This window comes from Budorcas taxicolor, chromosome 14, assembly GCF_023091745.1.
Source record: "Budorcas taxicolor isolate Tak-1 chromosome 14, Takin1.1, whole genome shotgun sequence".
In the NCBI taxonomy this organism is placed as follows: Eukaryota; Metazoa; Chordata; class Mammalia; order Artiodactyla; family Bovidae; genus Budorcas; species Budorcas taxicolor.
In genome coordinates this window covers 14,474,557-14,493,741 of record NC_068923.1, presented here as the reverse complement: position 1 = coordinate 14,493,741, position 19,185 = coordinate 14,474,557, and the positions used below count along the sequence as shown (strand labels likewise).

Here is a 19,185-nt window from a genome sequence, read left to right as displayed (position 1 = left end):
GCACGCCCCGCGAATGCGTGTGCTGGGGTGCGCCTGCGGGGCGGCCTCGCGGGGGCCCCTCTCTCGTACGCCTGCAACTCCAACGCCTCCTCCGGAGGCGGGACCTCCTCCGCCCTGGCAGAGCGTCCCTGGGGTGGGGGTGCGCGCCCTCAGTCCCAGGCCTCAGTCATGGTCTCTTGGTAGTGGCCTCTAGAGCAGAATCTCTAGGAAAAATTTCCTCCTGCGGCCCAGACCCGCATTCAGGCGCACCCACCTGATGGGTGTCCTCAGTCTCTGCGGCACTTCCAAGTTGCACACCGTCGAGGCCCTCGCCTCGCGTGTCTGCCGTCTGGCTCTGCTCCCTGGCAAGCCTGTGCCTGCGGCCAGCTCCCTGCCCCCACATCCCTTGCCGCCCACCCCCCCGCCCGCCCCCCCACACCCTGCCGGCTGACTCTGGCTCTGAACTGGCCCCTCCAGTCTCCATGTCGCGGCCACCAGCAGCCAGTCTCTCCTGCAAGTGTGGTCCTCCCCGGGTGGCTCTGGCCTCACCCCCAGATAGACTCCCAGCACTGCCAGTCACCTTGGTTTTCCCCCGGACCATGAAAGGGCCAGGATGAGGAGCCTGACCTTGTCCTGAGGACAGGGCCAGACCCCAGAAGGCTTGCAGAGTCCTGACTGTCGGTTTCATAGAAGTTTTAATGCCCAACCTATGTATTGGAAGAATGCCCAGTGGCAGGAGATGGGGGCCTGGAGAGCGGCAGAAATGAGAGGCAGCGGAGGACACAGGCAGGCTGGGCCCCGGGAGCCCTGCCCGGGTGGCGCTGCTGCTGTGCTCTCCCGGCTGCTCCACCAAGGGCTGTCTCCAGGGGTTTTGTCCTGTTGTCACTTCCTCAAGATCCAGGCACCTGGTGAGAAGCCCAGTCTGCCCTTAGGTCCTGCTCCCGTTCTCAGGCACTGGAGGGACCGGTGTCTGCCCCCTCCTTGTGAGTTTCTGTAGTGGGAAGTGGGCTCTACTGAATTTTCCAGAACGGAAACCAGCCTCACAAGGTCAGGGTTTCGAGCCTTCAACAGGTCGGTCCACCCCTGTCTGAGGCCGTGCCCCATGGACCTGGAGTAACACAAGACCTGCCATTGCTTCACCTCTTTCTGCAGGAGGCGGGTCCCCCACTTAGGCAGGGCGGGTGCCAGGACCACGGATGTGTTATTGGCCTGCAGGCACAGCCTCGAACCAGAGGACAGGCGCAACTGCAGAGCCTAGACTTCAGCCTGTACAATCGGGGTCCCCTCACAGTGGAGGTGTCACGCAGGACTGCTCTGCTCCGGGCTGGGCGGCCAGAAGTGCACATGCCCCCAACCCCCACCTTCTGCGGCCGTGCTCACGTGTCTGGGAGCCTCGGCTCCCTGCAGTGGGTACCCTTCCAGCGTGTTCACACTCTGGTCTGTTCCAAGAAGCCCCTTGCCCCAGAGAGACTCTGGCTTCCTATCACCACCCACATTTCTGACAATCTGTCCAAATTGTCAGCTGGAGTGCACGAGTTGATGTCACGACGGTTATTCGGTAGGTCAGTAGCCAGCCAGTCTAGATCGGTCTTGACGAGAGGGGCACGTGCTGCCAGTCTGCCCGCACGCCTTCCTCAGGCCTGCCTGCCGTTGTTCCAGACTTGTTCACTTCAGGCTCACGACACTGGCTAAGCCCTTCCCGTTGTGCTGGAGTTGTCTACGTGCACACCGCAGGCCACTCTCCCTGCCGTGAACCGGGTACCCCTGGGAGATTATCTCCTCCGCTGGGACCTCCCGAGAGGAGCTGTGAGGCGGCAGCGGACAGTCTGAGGGGCGCCTCCGTGTGGACTGAGCTCTGTGGATCGAGCCGGAGTCCCCTGTCCACCTCCAGGAACCCTGTTGCGCGGCAGAGAGGAGTGCATCGGGATGTGTTCCTTTCTGTCGTGAAGGACTGCTGCGTGTGCCCAGCGCCGCAAGTCCCAGAGCTAGGACCCTGGCTCAGGGTGGGGACTCAGGCTGCTTGTTCTCTGGAGCCCTGGCTGGACTCCAGGCTCCACCAGGGCCCTCCCCATCCCAGAGCTGTTCTCCAGATCCAGAACCATGTTCTCAGGGGAGGCACAGCCTTGCTCTGGAGCCTGAAGTCTGTGCTGTGGCTCTCCCACTGGGTCCCACCCGGCCTCCTCCTCCCCACGAGTATACAGCTTCAGCTCATCAGACCTGCCAGCCAGCCAGCATGGCAGCACATGCCTCCACCAGAACCCCTGGGCTTGACTGTTAGCCTTCTGGGCCTCCTTGGACACGGGTGCTATCCCCAGAGATAGCATGAGCTGCACTGAAGCCCTGAGAGGCCTGCCAAGCTCTGAGCCCCTTGATGGAAGGAGGTCCGAGGCATAACAGCTTAGCTCTTACCTTTAAGGTATCCTGGCACGTCCCAGATCTGCAAACTCTTCATTAGTGTGGGTTAGTCTCCCATCCTCTGGAGCTGCCTGGATCCGTGAGTTGTCGGGATGACGTGGGTTTCTGTGCTGGTTCCCTGTAGCTACTGTAACAGCAGTTAATGCAGTTTTAATGTCTCAACACAGCACAGATGTACTGTCTTGCAGTTCTGTGGGTGAGAAGGCTGACCTGGGCCTCACTGGACTAAAATCAAGGTGCTTCCTGCACGCTCTAGAGGAGGATCTGTCCTTTGTCCTCGAGCTCCTGCAGACGCCCGCATTTCTTGGCTCATGGCTGCTCCCTCCCTGTCCAGAATCAGCAGCCTCTTCCGAAGTCCCAGCTCTTCTGCGTCTTCTCCTGCACCTTCTCTGATGACCCTGGCTGGCTTCCTGTCTTCAGGTCAGCTGACAGTGGCCCTAGTTCTGCCTCCAGTCTTTACGGCCTGTGCCATGTAACACAGCGTGTTCACAGACTCCCGGGAACAAGACAGGGGCGTCGTCAGGGGCTGCCATCTTGCCCGCCCAGAGTAACGTGGTCCTGAGGCAGGGCAGAGAGGGCCTGCTGCTTGGCATGGACAGGAGAGCACCACGGGCCAGGCGGTGCCACACACCAGGTGCCCAAGGCCCAGGGTGGCCCTGATTGGTCCGTAGTCTGTACGCATTGCCTTCATCCATCTTCTCCCTCCATTGTTTGTTTCTTGCAGAGGCCAGACAAGTGAATTTAGTGGAGATGTGATGGACACCACCACAACTGACTTCCTCAGGTCTTTGGGTTTTTAATTTAGGCTTTATTCTTTGAGAGCAGCATTGAGGGAAAGGCACGGAGATTCCCATAGATGCCCAGCCCACCACACATGCATGGCCTCTCCTGTTCAGCGCCCCCACTTACACTGCTGACAGCTGACGAGCCTCACGGACACACCACAGTTCACATTAGGGTCTACTTTCGGTGTTGAACATCCTGTAGGTTTGGACAAATGTTAATGACATGTACACATCATTGTGCCATCACCCGGAGGATTTTCACTGCCCTAGAATTCCCCCATGTTCTCTCTGTTCCTCACACCCCCTTCCATCCCTCACCACCACCAGTCTTGTTATTGTCTCCATAGTTTTGCCTTTTCCAGGACGTCAGATACTTGGAATCATACAGTATTATAGCCTTCTTGGATTGTTTTTTTCACTGAGTAATATGCATTTAAGCTCATTTCAGTTCAGTTGCTCAGGCGTGTCTGACTCTTTGAGACCCCATGGACTGCAGCACGCCAGGCCTCCCTGTCCATCACCAACTCTTGGAGTTTACCCAAACTCATGTCCATTGAGTTGGTGATGCCATCCAACCATCTCATCCTCTGTCGTCCCCTTCTCCTCCCACCTTCAATCTTTCCCAGCATCAGGGTCTTTTCACATGAGTCAGTTCTTTGCATCAGGTGGCCAAAGTATTGGAGTTTCAGCTTCAGCATCAGTCCTTCCAGTGAATACTCAGGATTGATTTCCTTTAGGATGGACTGGTTGGATCGCCTTACAGTCCAAGGGACTCTCAAGAGTCTTCTCCAAAGCCAGAGTTCAAACGCATCAATTCTTTGGTGCTCAGCTTTCTTTATAGTTCAACTCTCACATCCATACATGACTCCTGGAAAAACCATAGCTTTGACTAGATGGACCTTTGTTGGCAGAGTAATATCTCTGCTTTTCAATATGCTGTCTAGGTTGGTCATAACTTTTCTTCCAAGGAGCAAGTGTCTCTTAATTTCATGGCTGCAGTCACCATCTGCAGTGATTTTGGAGCCCCCCAAAATAAAGTCTGTCACTATTTCCATTGTTTCCCCATCTATTTGCCAGGAAGTGATGGGACCAGATGCCATGATCTTGGTTTTCTGAATGTTGAGTTTTGAGCCAACTTTTTCTTATGCCATTATCTTCATTACCTCCACCATAGTTTGGCCTCAGGTCAAATAACAGGGAGGGACCATCAACAGGAAATTGGATTAAAGATTTACTGAGCATGGCCCCACCCATCAGAACAAGACCCAGATTCCTCCTCAGTCAGTCTCTCCCATCAGGAAGCTTCCATAAGCCTCTTATCAATCTGATCACATGGACCACAGCCTCATCTAACTCAATGAAACTATGATCCATGCCACGTAGGGCCAACCAAGACGGACGGGTCATGGTGGAGAGTTCTAACAAAACCTGGTCCACTGGAGAAGGGAATGGCAAACCACTTCAGTATTCTTGCCTTAAAAACTCCATGAACAGTATGAATATGCATTTAAGGTTCCCCATAAGTGCATATTACTGAGTGAAGGAGCCGGGGTCCTCACTCCAGAACTTGAGGCATCAGGCACACAGCGGTTCTTCAGGACAGAAAGGAGCACATCCAGCCGCACTCCTCTGTGCCGCACGACGGCCTTCCTGGGGGTGGCGGGGGCTGCAGCTCTCCACCCACCGTGCTCAGTCTGCAGGGAGGCACCTCTTGTGTTTTTCTGTGTCTTGAGAGCTCACTTCCTTTTAGGGCTCCATTGTCTGGATGAACCAGTTTATTTACCTACTCACCTACTGAAGGACATCATGGTTGCGTCTCGGTTTTAGCAATTATAATAAATCTGCTGTAAATATCCACGTGCAGGATTTGATGTGAGCATAAGATTTCAGTTCCTTTCAGTAAATGCCAGGGAGCACAGTTGTTAAATTATTAGAGTATGTTTAGTTTTATAAGAAACTGCCTAACTGTCTTCCAAAGCAGCTGCAGCCTCCTGCGCTCCCACCAGCGCTGACCGCAGGTTCCCCTGCTCCGCATCCTCGCCAGCACCTGGTGTCAGAGTGCCTGCCTTCTGGCTCCTTTAATAGGCCTGCAGAGGTATCTCCCTCTTGTTTTAGTTTGCATTTCCTGCTGACAGGTGATGTGGAGCATCTCTCATATGCTTTCTGTGCCAACAGTATCGGTTCTTTGGTGAGGTGTCTGTTCAGCTCTTTGGCCCATTTTAAAATCAGGTTGTTCTCTTACTGTTAGATCTTAAGAGTTCTTTGTATATTTCAGATTACAGTCCTTTATCAGATGTGTCTTTTGCAAACGTTTCTCCCAGGCTGTGTTTAGTAGAGAAAAAAATTTTCATTTTAATGAAGTCCAGTTTATCAGTTGTTTCATTAATTGTGCTTCTGGTGTTGTACCTAAAAAGTCATTGCAAGGTCATCTGGGTTTTCTCCTCTGTTACCTTCTAGAAATCAGTTTTGTGGGGGTTTTCGTTTGGTTTGATTGTAAGACATATGGGATCTCAGTAACCCAACCCGGGATTGAACCCAGGTTGCGTCAGTGAAAGCCCAGAATCCTAACCACTAGGCCACCAGGGAGTGCTCCAGTTTTGTTTCACATTCAGGTCTGTGATCCATCTTGAGTTGATTTCCATGAAGGGTGTAAGATCTGTGTCCAGATTCACTTTCTTGTGTGTGGACGCCCAGGTGTTCCAGCAACATCTATTAAAGAGACCATCTTGGCTTCACCCATTGCCTTTGCCCCTTTGTCAAAGGTCAGCTGACTGTATTTATAGGGGTCTCTCACGTCTTTGGTGCTGGTATTAGTCTCTTCAGTTCCTCCAGGAAATTGTTCTATTTTGATCACGGTCCTGGTGGGAATGGGGAGTTTCTCAAGCTCCCCTCTGGCTCTTGCTACGGTAACAGCTCTGCTGGTCAAGAAGCCAGTGTGAGCATTCTGCCAGCAGCCAAGTGACCCTGTCGCAGATGGACCTGGGAATGGACTGGGGCCAAACCGCCGCCTGTCCCTCAGCCTTCGCTCTGAAAACAGGACCATAATGATGCGGCAATGCACCTCCGCCTCCCCCCAGGCAGCAGTGTCAGTTCAGATATCATGTCTATAGGCCTCAAAAAGTCTCTATTCCCATTTCCCCAGGGCACCGTTGACCCTGACAGGGGCCACCAACTCCTCTGGGGCTGGCAAGGGAATGCCAGCCTGGAGAGAGCTCTTGGAGAGGCTTTGCAGGGCCTCCACCAAGGGCGTCTGGCATTCTCTCCCAGCAGCTGTGAGTCTTTGACCTTGACTTTTGTCTGAAAAGTGGGTGAAAGACTGGTGGCTGATGTCCGATTTCGGGTGGATGGAGCCTGCCCTGCCTCTCGCCCTGGGGTTTCTGCATCCTGACTGTCCCCCTGACTGCTGCCTATGGCGATAGTATCCTGGCCCCACAGTTCACTGCTGTTGCTCAGCCTCTTCGGTTCTGGGCTCCCATCTCCCATTGACCTGAGGACAGCCCACTGGCCTCCCAGCAGGTCACGGGTGTTTCTCATTGTTTGATGCAGGGCTCTCCTCTGAACCCTCACAGGGGGAGGCTTAAACAAATAAGCGTTGTTGGGCTGCCGTGGGTCTCTTCCTGGAGCCCACCTGCACCTCCCTGCTCCCTCTGCTCAGCCCCTGACGCTCCTTACTGGCCTGGGTGCAGCAAAGGGGGCTTCGGGCGAGGTCATCATGATTCAGAAAGACCGCTCTCAGCGGGCAAGGCGGAAGGAGGCGTCCTGGCGCGCGTGGCCGGCTGCGGGAGCCGGCAGGTGTGGCCGCTGCCGGCAGGTGTGGCCGCTGCCAGGCAGCGCCAGAGCAGAGGGGCGTCGAGCAGGCGGGCGGCGCTGCGCTGCCGCCGCCTCCCGCGCCCCCTGCTGGCGGGATAAACGGAGCGTTTGCAGGGCCTGCACCACTGGGCGTCCAGGCCCGGGGCTGGCGGCCTCCGCACACGCCGCCCCTGCACGCGTGTGAGCTCCCTCCGCGCAGTGCGGGGGTCGTCCGCTCTGCCTGCCCGCAGGTCCTTCGGCCATAGGAGCGGCCTTGTCTCAGCTCGTGGTCTTTGTGAATCAGGAATCCAGGCACAGCTCGGCCAGTGTCTTCTGGGCGTGATAAGCCCCACTTTTACCAGTGGACACGGCAGTGTTTGGGGGCCCTGGAAACTGGTTCAGAACCAGAGCTTAGTCCCCAGTGTCTGCCTGCTGTCCTTCCTCCAGGGCCTGGTAACCGTAGTCAGTGGACCGGGGCCTCTGGGAGGCTGGAAGGCAGATCTGTGCACACCGAGGTGGGTCTTGGGCCCTGTCCTGAAGGGACGCTGGCTTCCCTTTCAGCCGCAGGTGCGAATTTGATTCACTGTGATTTCTGCGCTTCTCACCCGGTTACTGGCATCTCATGTCTCTCCCACGGCTAGGGAGCTGGGTGCCAGGTCAAGGACAGAAACGCGACCAAGTATACTGCGTGCACGTGTCGCTAGGGTCTGTTTCCTGGCACCTTCTGGTGCCTGTCAGAGTGCAGTCAGGAATAATAATATTTTTTTTTGGTTTTTAAATTTTATTTTAAAAATATTTATTTATTTGGCTGCGCTCATTTGCTGACTTCTACATTTGATGTCGCTATAAAATGTCCCAGGAGAGCACAGTTGGATTTATTTCCTACTTGGGTGCTTGAATAACGTTTTCCTTAAGGGCCAGCAACTTAAATAGGATGTATCCGATGCCAGCTGTTCTGCTCCCTGGTGTATTCTTTGTCCTTTTTGTCTTAAGATTCATTTCAGAAAATTTTGCGTGTTTTATCTCTAAATACTTTCCCCATCACTAGACTCCACATTCCAGAGACACTAAGTCATTGTCCTCACTGTGCCCTCACCTGCGTGCCCGACTCTGCACCACGCGGGCTTGGTTTCTGGCTGCTCTTGGTGTAGTTGTTGGCCTGCAGAACTGAGAACTGTCTTCCATCTTTTCTGTGATGACTCTAAAATCTGTCTCCTCGTTCCATTTTTTCCCTCTTGTCTTTGATCCCTTGAATTTCTGTTTTTATTGAGCTCCTCCCCAGCTTGCGGTGCCTGTGGAGAGCGGGCTCCTCTGCTTGTTTTCCCCAGCCTCCTGAATGCCGCATCGTCTGGCAGTGCGTGTACACCTTCTCCCTGCCCTTTCCTTCATGCTGAGCCTGGCAGCTGGGTCCGCTGCTCCTCTGCTCTCTTAGTTCTTGCTCAACCAAGAACACAGGTTGAGCAGTTACTCTCAGGACTCACCAGTTCTATTACTGGACTGATGCAAAGCCCTGTGGAGTGTGACTGCCATCACCCCATTTAGAGAAAGGGATCCTGAGGCACAGAGAGGTTAGGCGGTCACACATCACAGGGTCAGAGAGTGGCAGGTGGGTGTGAATGTCTCTTCTAGTTCTAGCGTTGGGACCCTCCGCTGTGGCCGAGTGTGCCACCGGGCTCCAGGCTGAGTGTGGGGCCAATGGATCACAGGTCCCAGGGGCTCCCTCTTCCGAGCTCCAGTGCACTTGTGGTTGAGATCACCCACTTCAGCCCTGTCGGCCCTGGCTCTGGGTGTGGCTGCCTGAATTTGGAAGGGGTCCTTCTGGCTTTCAGAGGGAGGGAGTCTTTGAGGATCAACAGTAGCTTCTCGATCTTGCTTGGGTTTCTCACCACCATCTCCACATGTCTTCCCAAGCTGCGGGCTCAGAGGGTGTTTGCAGGGTCGCCGCTGTGTCTGGGATGGGGAAGGGCAGGCTTTGTGCCAGTTATCTGGCTCAGCCTCATTTGCTCTCTGCCGCTGGATTACTCTGGTTTGGTCGTGTGTGTATTTTAGAACATTTTTGATCCTTTGGTCTGGTCGGGAGGGATTTCGCCTACTCCACTCGCCTTGTTAACCTGGAGCTCTGGCACACCTGGTGTTGGCCCCGCAGCCGCGAGGATCGCCGCGTGGAGGGGAATCCTGGGATCCATAAGCCCTCTCCCCACTAAGCAGGGCCAACCGCGGAGGACCGAGCAGCCACCGTCATCCAGTGTGCCTTCCGGAAACTCCTGGCGAGAAAGGAACTGGCCCGCCGTCAGCAGGAGCACCAGGACTACCAGGAGCTGATGGAGAAGCTGCAGAGGGAGGTGAGGTCAGGTGGGGCTGGGGGCGGGGACACAGGGCCGGGGGCGGGAACTGTAGGTCTGGGGGCGGGGACACAGGGCCGGGGGCGGGAACTGTAGGTCTGGGGGCGGGGACACAGGGCCGCGGGGCGGGAACTGTAGGGCTAGTCGGGGGTGGGACGCAGGGCTGAGCTATGATCGCACTGGACCTCCCACAGGCCTTCGTGGCCCATGTTCGGCGCGAGCAGGAGGCGGCCCGGCGGCGGCAGGAAGAAGCGGCTGCGGCCGAGCGGAGGCGGCAGGAGGAGCGGCTGCGCGGGGCGCGCCTGCTGGAGGCGGCCTTCGACGGGAACCTGGGCGAGATCCAGGCGGTCCTGCGGGAGGTGGGCGGCGGGGCGGCGGGGCGGAGGGTCCTGAGCTTGGGGCGCCGCTGACCTCCACCTGGCGCAGGTGGACGAGCTGCTGACCCGCGAGGGCATGGGTTGCGACGCGGCGGGAATGGCGCGGCGGCTGCAGCGGCGCTTGGCCCTGGTGGACTTTGAGGACAGTGGCGGGAACACGCCACTGTCCGAGGCGGCGGCAGGCGGGCAGTCCCTGGCCATCCAGCTGCTGGCCGAGCAGGGCGCCAGTCCCAACAGCAAGGTGGGCACCGGGGCCCTCGAGGGCTGGGGGTCGCGCCTCGCCATGGCGGGCCCTGCTCAGCCAGCGTGTCCCGCAGGGCGCCTTCGGCCGGACCCCGCTGTACCGAGCGGCCTTTGGGGGCCACCTGGAAGCCGTGGAGGTGCTTCTGAAGCTCGGAGCTGACCCCCGGGTATATGCGGACGACGGGAGCACACCCGAGCAGGTGTGCGAAGGAGGGCAGAACCCCGCGGGACGCTCGCTCTCCCTCTCCCAAAGCTGTCAGGAGCCTGGTAGCGCTCCAGGCTGGGTCCTGACCTTCCTGGACCCAGCAGGCCCGCTCCCTACCTAATTCCTCGCTGTGAGCCTTCCCGGGAACGCGCCATCAAGACCACAGCTTCTGGCTTCCGCGATCCTCCTCTGGCCAGGGCTCTTCTCTTCTCCCCGGACTCTCAGTCCACCTTAGAAATACTGTTTCCAAGGAAGGTGGGGAAACAGCAAGGCTCCTGGGGGCAGCGCGGGGGCTCAGGGGTTGAGGGCAGCATTCGGCCTGCCCATCTGGACCCTCACCCTCAGAATTTCCCCGTTTCTGAGAAAATTGATCCCTAAGCCCCTTCTCCAGGTGCCTCGGTCTGGCAGCTCCTCCCTGGCATCTGGAAACAGCACCAATGGGCCTTTTCCCAGGCCCTCGGCTGGAGACCGGGGGCGAGGGGGCTGGATTTCTCCCGGGTCCTGGAGGCCTGGTCAGATAGGTAGCCCAGGACCTCTGGGAACAGCTGTGAAGGCGGGTCAGCCAGTGCCACCACCTTCTTTAGTGAGTCTGAGTGGAATCTCAAGCCCCGCCCCCGAGTCGCAAGCCCCGCCCCCGGTCCTGCTCCAGGGCTGCCCTTTGTCCTTTCCTCCGCTCTTCTCCGCTCTTTGATAAGCAACAGAACAGGTTTTAAAAGACCAGCAGAGCCTTTGGCTTCAAACTACTGCTTCCACGCTAGACGAAGGAACAATAGTGAGGCCAGGAGGACGGAAGGACCTGGCCACAGCCTCAGGGTCGCTGGAGTGAGGAGCGCACAGGGAGGCCCACCCCTCAGATGCTGGTGCCCTGGTGGGCCCCGGGCTGAGGGCTGGAGAAGTGTGCAGGCTGAGGGGTGTTGAGGAGGACGTGGAACCCACTGGTGCCTGAGTTTGGGGGAGGGGTGCAGGGGGTACTGAGAGGAGCAGCACACAGCTGGGCAGTGGGGAGCAGGAGCCCTCTGGCTGTTGGGAGAACAGGGACAGTCTCTTTAAGAGGTGGTGCCGGAGCAATTGGACGTCCGCAGGCGAAGGAATGAACCTCGACCTAAACCTTGCACCCTATAAAGAGACTAACCCAAAGTGGATTGTGGATTTAAATGCAAAACGTAAACTCTAAAACGTATAGACGAGCACAAGAGAAAATCTTTGGGAACGATTTCTTAGACAAAAAGCACAGTCAGTCTATAAAAGAAAAATACCTAGACAAATTGAGCTTCATCAAAATGTAAAACTTTTGCTCTGCTGAAGCCCCTGTTAAGTGGATGAAAAGACAAGCCACAGAGAAGGAGAAAAATCCATACAGACCACACATCTGATCAGTTCAGTTCAGTCGCTCAGTCGTGTCCGACTCTTTGCGACGCCATGAATCACAGCATGCCAGGCCTCCCTGTCCATCACCAACTCCCGGAGATCACTCAGACTCAAATCCATCGAGTCAGTGATGCCATCCAGCCATCTCATCCTCTGTCGTCCCCTACTCCTCCTGCCACCAATCCCTCCCAGCATCACAGTCTTTTCCAATGAGTCAACTCTTCGCATGAGGTGGCCAAAGTACTGGAGTTTCAGCTTTAGCATCATTCCTTCCAAAGAAATCCCAGGGTTGATCTCCTTCAGAATGGACTGGTTGGATCTCCTTGCAGTCCAAGGGACTCTCAAGAGTCTTCTCCAACACCACAGTTCAAAAGCATCAAGGACCTGTATTTACAATATTTAGACAACTCTCAAAACTCAATGGTAAGTCATACATCCAGTGGCTGTATGTATGCACATAACTGATTCGCTTTTGCTGTACACCTGGAACTACCACCACACTGTAAGGCCACTATACTGTAATAAGAATTTTAATGAGAGTTCCAGAGGTGTGTAGGGCACCTTTGGGGATCCAGGGAATACGAAGTGAGGAAATGCCTCGAGGCTGGGTCAGAGCACCCGTCAGGATGGAAGGAGGGAGTACCTAGACTGTCTCCGCCAGCCTGGGCAGGAGCTCTCACAGCGTTTGCAGCCCTGGGTGGGGTACTTGCCTCAGTCGTGAGGATGAATGCTGCTCTGGTACAGCCTCACCAATCTTAAGGCAAGTCCCAAAGGATAAAACTTCCCAGGTAATTTAACTGTATGCCAAAATTCAAGGATATGTATGGAGATACAACATAAACAGCTCTTAACAAGACACAATGCACGTTGCTAGCACCAGTTAAAGATACTGGGCATACAAAGGTGCAGGAAAATATGACCATGAGAAACCTTGACCAGTCAAGGCAAATGCACTGACGTGACTGTCAGAGTTAGTGTGAAAGGCTTGTAAACAGCTATTGTGACTGTATTCCAGATGCTCAAAAAATTGAATAGAGAATGGAAGACATAAAACACTTAAATTCTAGAGGTGAAAATGACAGTGTCTGAGATGAGAAACAGAAAGCTACGGATGAGATTAATGTCGACTTAGAACAGAGGTAAAGGTTAGTGAATTTGAGGCTTACAAAATAGAAACTACTTACAAGTACAAACACTCAGAAGAGAGAGCAGTTCTTCCAAATGGCGAGTATCCATGAGCTGTGGGACAGTTTCAGGAGGCCTACTGTGTATGTAATTAGAGTCTCCAAAGGAGAGAAGAAACAGAAAAACATATATACTTGAAGAAATAATAACCTTAAGGTTTCCAAATGTGATGAAAGGTATAAACCGTACTCCTCAAATCTCAAGAAACAGGAAGGAAAATCAGGCTAAGGCACAATGTGATAAAATTTCTCAAGGCCAATGATAAATCTTAAAAGCAGCCAGAGGGAAAAAGACAGACAGGAAAACAAAGATAAGGATTATGGCAGACTTCTTGTTGGAAAGAGTGGAATTGAGGAGAGAGTGGGGCAGTGTCTTTAATGGTACTGAAGAAGGAAACACATCTTGTCAACCTTGAATGCGATACTCAGTGCAAATATCTTTCATAACTGAAGGCAAAATAAAGACATACCTTTGCAGACACACAAAAGCTGAAAGACTCAATCACCAGTGGACTCACACTATAAGAAACATCAAAGGAAGCCGTACCAAGAGAAGGGATGCCGGATGGAACTATGGATCCACTCAAAAGAGTGAGGAACACTAGAAAGGGTAACTACACAGGTAAATGTATGAGATATTGCCTTATTATTTAAACTTACTGAGAAGGTAGTTGAAACAAAAAATAACAGCATGTGTCATGTGGTTTTATAACACATGGAGGTACACGTACTGAAAACTGCACAAATTATAGTTGTTTGGTTCAATTGTGTGACACAAATATAAAGGCTGGCAAGGGGAAATGAAACCTACTGTGGAAGGTTCTTGTATGTGAAGTGGTACAATATCATTTAAAGGCAGACCGTCATAAGTTACAGGTATATGTATGCTGGAAGCCCTAAAGCAACTACTAAATATCAATAGAGTTATAGAGCAAAAAAGGAAAAGGAAGATAATACTAGAACCAGTAGAAAACAATAGCAAAAGGTAATTTAAAACTCAACCATATCAATAGCTTCTTTAAGTGTAGAAGGTCAAAAGACCCCAATTAAAAGGCAGATTGTCTTTTGGATTAAAACAAAAATCCAACTGTAGCGACTTGCTGGTGGTCCAGTGGTTGAGAATCCACCTTCCAATGCAGGGGATGCAGGTTTGATCCCTCGTCAGGGAGCCAAGATCCCATGTGCGGAGGAGCAGAGCAGCTGCCGACCCTGCTTCAGTGCCTGTGAGCCACAGCCGGAGGTGGCCGCACCGCAACAGAGGGCTCCGTGCCAGGCTAAAGACCCGGTACAGCCAAATGAGTACATGTTTCTTAAAAATTCAACAGTATTCTGCCATAAGAAACAAACTTCAAAGACACAAATAGGAGAAAATTAAAAGGACAGGACAAGTGTGCTGGGATAACACTAAGTAAAGAGAGCTGAAATGAATATATTAACATCAGAAGAAGTAGATTTCAGAACAGAGAATATTACTGGGGAGAAAAGAATCATTTCATAAGGACAGAGGATTCATCAAGAGGACAAAAGAATTCTGAATGTTTTTTGCAGCTGTACATGAAGCGAAAACTGAGAGAACGACAAGAAATAAATCCACAATCATAGTAGCAGATTTCAGCATCCCTACCTCAGCAACTGGTGAAACAAGTAGACAGAGAAGTCAGTAACGTGGTGGTTTAGTTGCTAAGTCGTGCTCGACTCTTGTGACCCTATGGACTGTAGCCCGCTAGCTTCCTCTGCCCATGGGATTTTCCAGGCAAGAATACTGGAGTGGGTTGCCATTTCCTTCTCCAAGAGATCTTCCGAACCCAGGAATTGAACCTGGGTGTCCTGCACTGCAGGCGGATTCTTTACCGACTGAGCCACAAGGGAAGCCGCCTTGTAGAACTGAGTGACCTCAGCCATGAGCTGTGCCTCTGGCCGCCATCCCTTCATCCCTCATCTGTCCCACTATCATTGTTTTCATAAATTTATCCACTCAATCCAATCATTTTTCCCTGAAGTGGATTTACTCTTCATCAGTTCACACCTTTTCTTATTAGCTTATGACTCATTTATTAATAAACTTGCTGGTCTGGCCACTAGCTACTGTATCTGTTTCACCCTTCCTACCACCTTAAGCCATCCTCATTTATTCATGTATTTAACTACTATCAATTCACACAGCTATCCATCCATCCATTCACACACCCACTCATACTGTTTACTTGAGAGAAGTAAATTTTGAGGGAAACATTTTTTTTAATTCTCTTTAAAAAACTTTATTAGGCTGCACCAGGGTTTAGTTGTGGCGTGTGGGATCCGGTTCCCTGACCAGGGATTCATCCTGCACTGAGAGCACTGAGTCTTAGCTGCTGGGCCAGCAGGGATGTCCCACACTTGAGAGGAAATTTTGAGAAAGCAGGGACTGTGCTTTTGGTTGTCACACGAAAGGCAGTCACAAGTTGTGTCAAATGATTGGATTGGATTCATCTATCCATTTGTTCAACCATCTTATCTAAGTTATTCATCCATTAAATCCCTTCAGTTCAGTTCAGTTCAGTCGCTCAGTCGTGTCCGACTCTTTGCGACCCCATGAATCGCAGCACGCCAGGCCTCCTTGTCCATCACCAACTCCCGGAGATCACTCAAGATTCATGTCCATCGAGTCAGTGATGCCATCCAGCCATCTCATCCTCTGTCGTCCCCTTCTCCTCCTGCCCCCAATTCCTCCCAGCATCACAGTCTTTTCCAATGAGTCAACTCTTCGCATGAGGTGGCCAAAGTACTGGAGTTTCAGCTTTAGCATCATTCCTTCCAAAGAAATCCCAGGGCTGATCTCCTTCAGAATGGACTGGTTGAATCTCCTTGCAGTCCAGGGAACTCTCAAGAGTCTTCTCCAACACCACAGTTCAAAAGCATCAATTCTTTGGCACTCAGCCTTCTTCACAGTCCAACTCTCACATCCATACATGACCATTGGAAAAACCATAGTCTTGACTAGATGTACCTTAGTTGGCAAAGTAATGTTTCTGCTTTTTAATATGCTATCTAGGTTGGTCATAACTTTTCTTCCAAGGAGTAAGCGTCTTTTAATTTCATGGCTGCAATCACCATCTGCAGTGATTTTGGAGCCCCCCAAAATAAACTCTGACACTGTTTCCACTGTCTCCCTATCTATTTCCCATGAAGTGATGGGACCAGATGCCATGATCTTCATTTTCTGAATGTTGCACTTTAAGCCAGCTTTTTCAGTCTCCGCTTTCACTTTCATCAAGAGGCTTTTGAGTTCCTCTTCACTTTCTGCCATAAGGGTAGTGTCATCTGCATATCTGAGGTTATTGATATTTCTCCCGGCAATCTTGACTCCAGCTTGTGTTTCTTCCAGTCCAGCGTTTCTCATGATGTTCTCTGCATAGAAGCTAAACAAGCAGGGTGACAATATACAGCCTTGATGTACTCCTTTTCCTATTTGGAACCAGTCTGTTGTTCCATGTCCAGTTCTAACTGTTGTTTCCTGACCTGCATACAGATTTCTCAGGAGGCAGGTCAGGTGGTCTGGTATTCCCATCTCTTTCAGAATTTCCCACAGTTTATTGTGATCCACACAGTCAAAGGCTTTGGCATAGTCAATAAAGCAGAAATAGATGTTTTTCTGGAACTCTCTTGCTTTTTGCATGATCCAGAGGATGTTGGCAATTTGATCTCTGGTTCCTCTGCCTTTTCTAAAACCAGCTTGAACATCAGGAAGTACACGGTTCACGTATTACTGAAGCCTGGCTTGGAGAATTTTGAGCATTATTTTACCAGCATGTGAGCTGAGTGCAATTGTGCGGTAGTTTGAGCATTCTTTGGCATTGCCTTTCTTTGAGATTGGAATGAAAACTGACCTTTTCCAGTCCTGTGGCCACTGCTGAGTTTTCCAAATTTGCTGGTAAATTGAGTGCAACACTTTCACAGCATCCTCTTTCAGGATTTGAAACAGCTCCACTGGAATTCCATCACCTCCACTAGCTTTGTTCATAGTGATGCTTTCTAAGGCCCGCTTGACTTTACATTCTAGGATGTCTGGCTCTAGATGAGTGATCACACCATCGTGATTATCTGGGTCGTGAAGCTCTTTTTTGTACAGTTCTGTGTATTCTTGCCACCTCTTCTTAATATCTTCTGCTTCTGTTAGGTCCATACCATTTCTGTCCTTTATCGAGCCCATCTTTGCATGAAATGTTCCCTTGGTATCTCTAATTTTCTTGAAGAGATCTCTAGTCTTTCCCATTTAGTTCTTGTCCTCTATTTCTTTGCATTAATCACTGAAGAAGGCTTTCTTATCTCTTCTTGCTAATTTTTATGTATCAGTTCATTATTTCATCCATTCATTCAATTAACCCAAGAATCCTTCATTCTTTTATCATTTAATTCACTAACTTACTCATCTGCTCCATCTGTCCATTTCTCTCGTCCCTGATTTTGCACATCTTTTAACTTTCTTTTTAAATACAAACCACATACTGAATATTATACAAATCAAAGTTGTGTGGCTCCATTAAACCTGGATTAACCTCCTGAGTCCAGAAATGAAACGCTGCCAGGCCCCTGTGCCCCATGCTGAGAAGCCCGCCTCCTTTGGCCATTCCTCACTCAGGAGCGGTGGGGCCTGGGATGGGTGCAGACGAGGGCTGTGTCCTACAGATGGAGGTCTGCGAGGGGACAGCAAAGGCTGCAGCCAGGACCCTGCAGTGGGGGCTGGGGGGTGGGGTGTGGAGGAGAGCAGGTTGGGGGATGCGGAGCCTGAGGTTTCGGGAAGGAGGCCGTGGGGACCCTCCAGGGCCCGGCTTTGTGGGTGTTGATCATGATGGTCAAGGCTCCGGGCCCCTCCCTGGCCCACCATCAGGGCCACCTTTGTGCCCCTGGGGTGTCCTGTCCGGAGTGGGACTGTGGCACCTCCCCAGGTGAAGAAGAGGCGGCCCAAGCTCTTGACCAGTGGCTTCTCTCACTAGGTGGCCTCGCTGGACACGGTGGTCAGTGTGCTGCAGTCGTGGGACCTGAGCCTCACAGACGCCATGCTCCAGAACATGGAGGCAGAGCGGGAGCGCCGGGCCCAGGAGGCCGCGCGTCACAAGGAGGCGGAGGCCCAACGGTGCGGCGGGTGGGAGGCAGGGGGGCTGGCTCGGGGCTGCTCTGACCGCTCCCCTCCACTGCAGCATGAACCTCAAAGTACAGCAGCTGGCCAAGGATCAGCAGCAATGTCACCAACAGGTGAGCCGCCCGCCCCCGGAGGGGAGGTAGGGCAGGCGGAGAGCTGGGAGTGCGGAGGCGCCCTGCGGACCCCCAACCTGGTCCGGAGGCCGGCTCGCCCCCTGCCCCCCAGCTGCAGCAGGCCTACTGTGAGCTCAACCGGAGAATCGCGGAGCACGACCAGTGCGAGCAGAGGGGCACAGGCCTGGCCGCGCTCACGCTGCAGGTTGGCTTCTCCCCCGCGGACCTGGGGAGCCCTACCTCTGGGCTGTCAGCTTCCAACAGCTGCCTTTGGGGTGGGGCGCCCCCTCTTCCTTAGGGGTCCCAGCTGTGCACAGCAGACGGGTGTTGGTGTCCAGCCCTGCCCTGAGCAGAGCGTGGGGCCCCCCTGCAGGGCATCAAGGATGCAGAGGAGCAAGTGGACAGGCTCCAGCAGGAGGCCCAGAAGGCAGAGGAGGCGCTGGCCCTGGCCAGGCTGGAGCTGCGGGAGCAGACCCAGGAGGGTGGGTGGGGCGGGGCTGGGGCTGGAGCCGGAGGGCCCCCGGGGGTTATCTGGGCCGCTCCTCCCATCGGCCCCACATTTACACCCCCACAGCGGAGGAGGAGGTGCCCGGGCTAAAGTGCCAGGTCAGCGAGCTCCACGACGTGCTGATGAAGGACGTGGGTGACCGAATCCGCGCAGACGGCAGGTCAGTGGTCCCGGCCAGCCAGGGGTGGGCTGGGGGTTCTAGCAGATGGCAGTGACCTGGAGGCTGGCCCCAGGTGGCCTCTTGTTATTGACCCTTCAGGCCAGGCGGCCACCTTCCTGCGCTACCAGGACACCAACTACGTGGACGCCGTGAACCCTGACCACCTGCGGCCGGAGAGGATCCGGCTGGCGCTGCTGGGGGCGCTCAGGTGAGGTGGGCGGAGGGCAGGCACCCGGACGCCGCACCCACTCCCGCCCCAGCCCTCACTGCCCACCGCCTGCGCTGTCCTCTCAGGTTCGGGAAGCCGCTGGTGTTTGACTTGCATGAGGTGGATCTGTTCCCAGCCGTGCAGCAGCAGCTGGAGGCGGTGCAGCCAGGCCTGGTGCAGGAGCTGCTGGGCCACGGGCTGCTGGAGCAGGAGAGGTACCTGTCGCTGCTGCGGCCGACCGATGGGCCCGAGTACGGCCCCAACCAGTTCCAGGAGGCGCGCCTGCAGCACTTCCGCCTCTTCTTTGTCACCAAGGTTCGGTGGCCGCCGGCAGAGCAGCTGCAGGTCCTCCTGCCTGTGCGCGTGCAGCTGCCGGGCGGGAGCCTCTAG

The 19,185-nt window shown here is 53.6% G+C and overlaps 1 protein-coding gene across 1 annotated transcript in view; it reads left to right on the top strand.

The window, feature by feature from the left end:
• IQANK1 (IQ motif and ankyrin repeat containing 1) overlaps positions 1 to 19,185 on the top strand; it is a 22,660-nt gene extending 3,475 nt beyond the window's left edge. The window contains exons 3-13 of the mRNA XM_052651703.1: positions 9,177 to 9,310; positions 9,505 to 9,669; positions 9,737 to 9,928; positions 10,005 to 10,130; positions 17,661 to 17,800; positions 17,865 to 17,919; positions 18,032 to 18,124; positions 18,293 to 18,401; positions 18,494 to 18,587; positions 18,661 to 18,795; positions 18,882 to 19,185. Coding sequence (XP_052507663.1) covers positions 9,177 to 9,310; positions 9,505 to 9,669; positions 9,737 to 9,928; positions 10,005 to 10,130; positions 17,661 to 17,800; positions 17,865 to 17,919; positions 18,032 to 18,124; positions 18,293 to 18,401; positions 18,494 to 18,587; positions 18,661 to 18,795; positions 18,882 to 19,185 — 1,547 coding nt within the window. The remainder of the gene's footprint in view (positions 1 to 9,176; positions 9,311 to 9,504; positions 9,670 to 9,736; positions 9,929 to 10,004; positions 10,131 to 17,660; positions 17,801 to 17,864; positions 17,920 to 18,031; positions 18,125 to 18,292; positions 18,402 to 18,493; positions 18,588 to 18,660; positions 18,796 to 18,881) is intronic.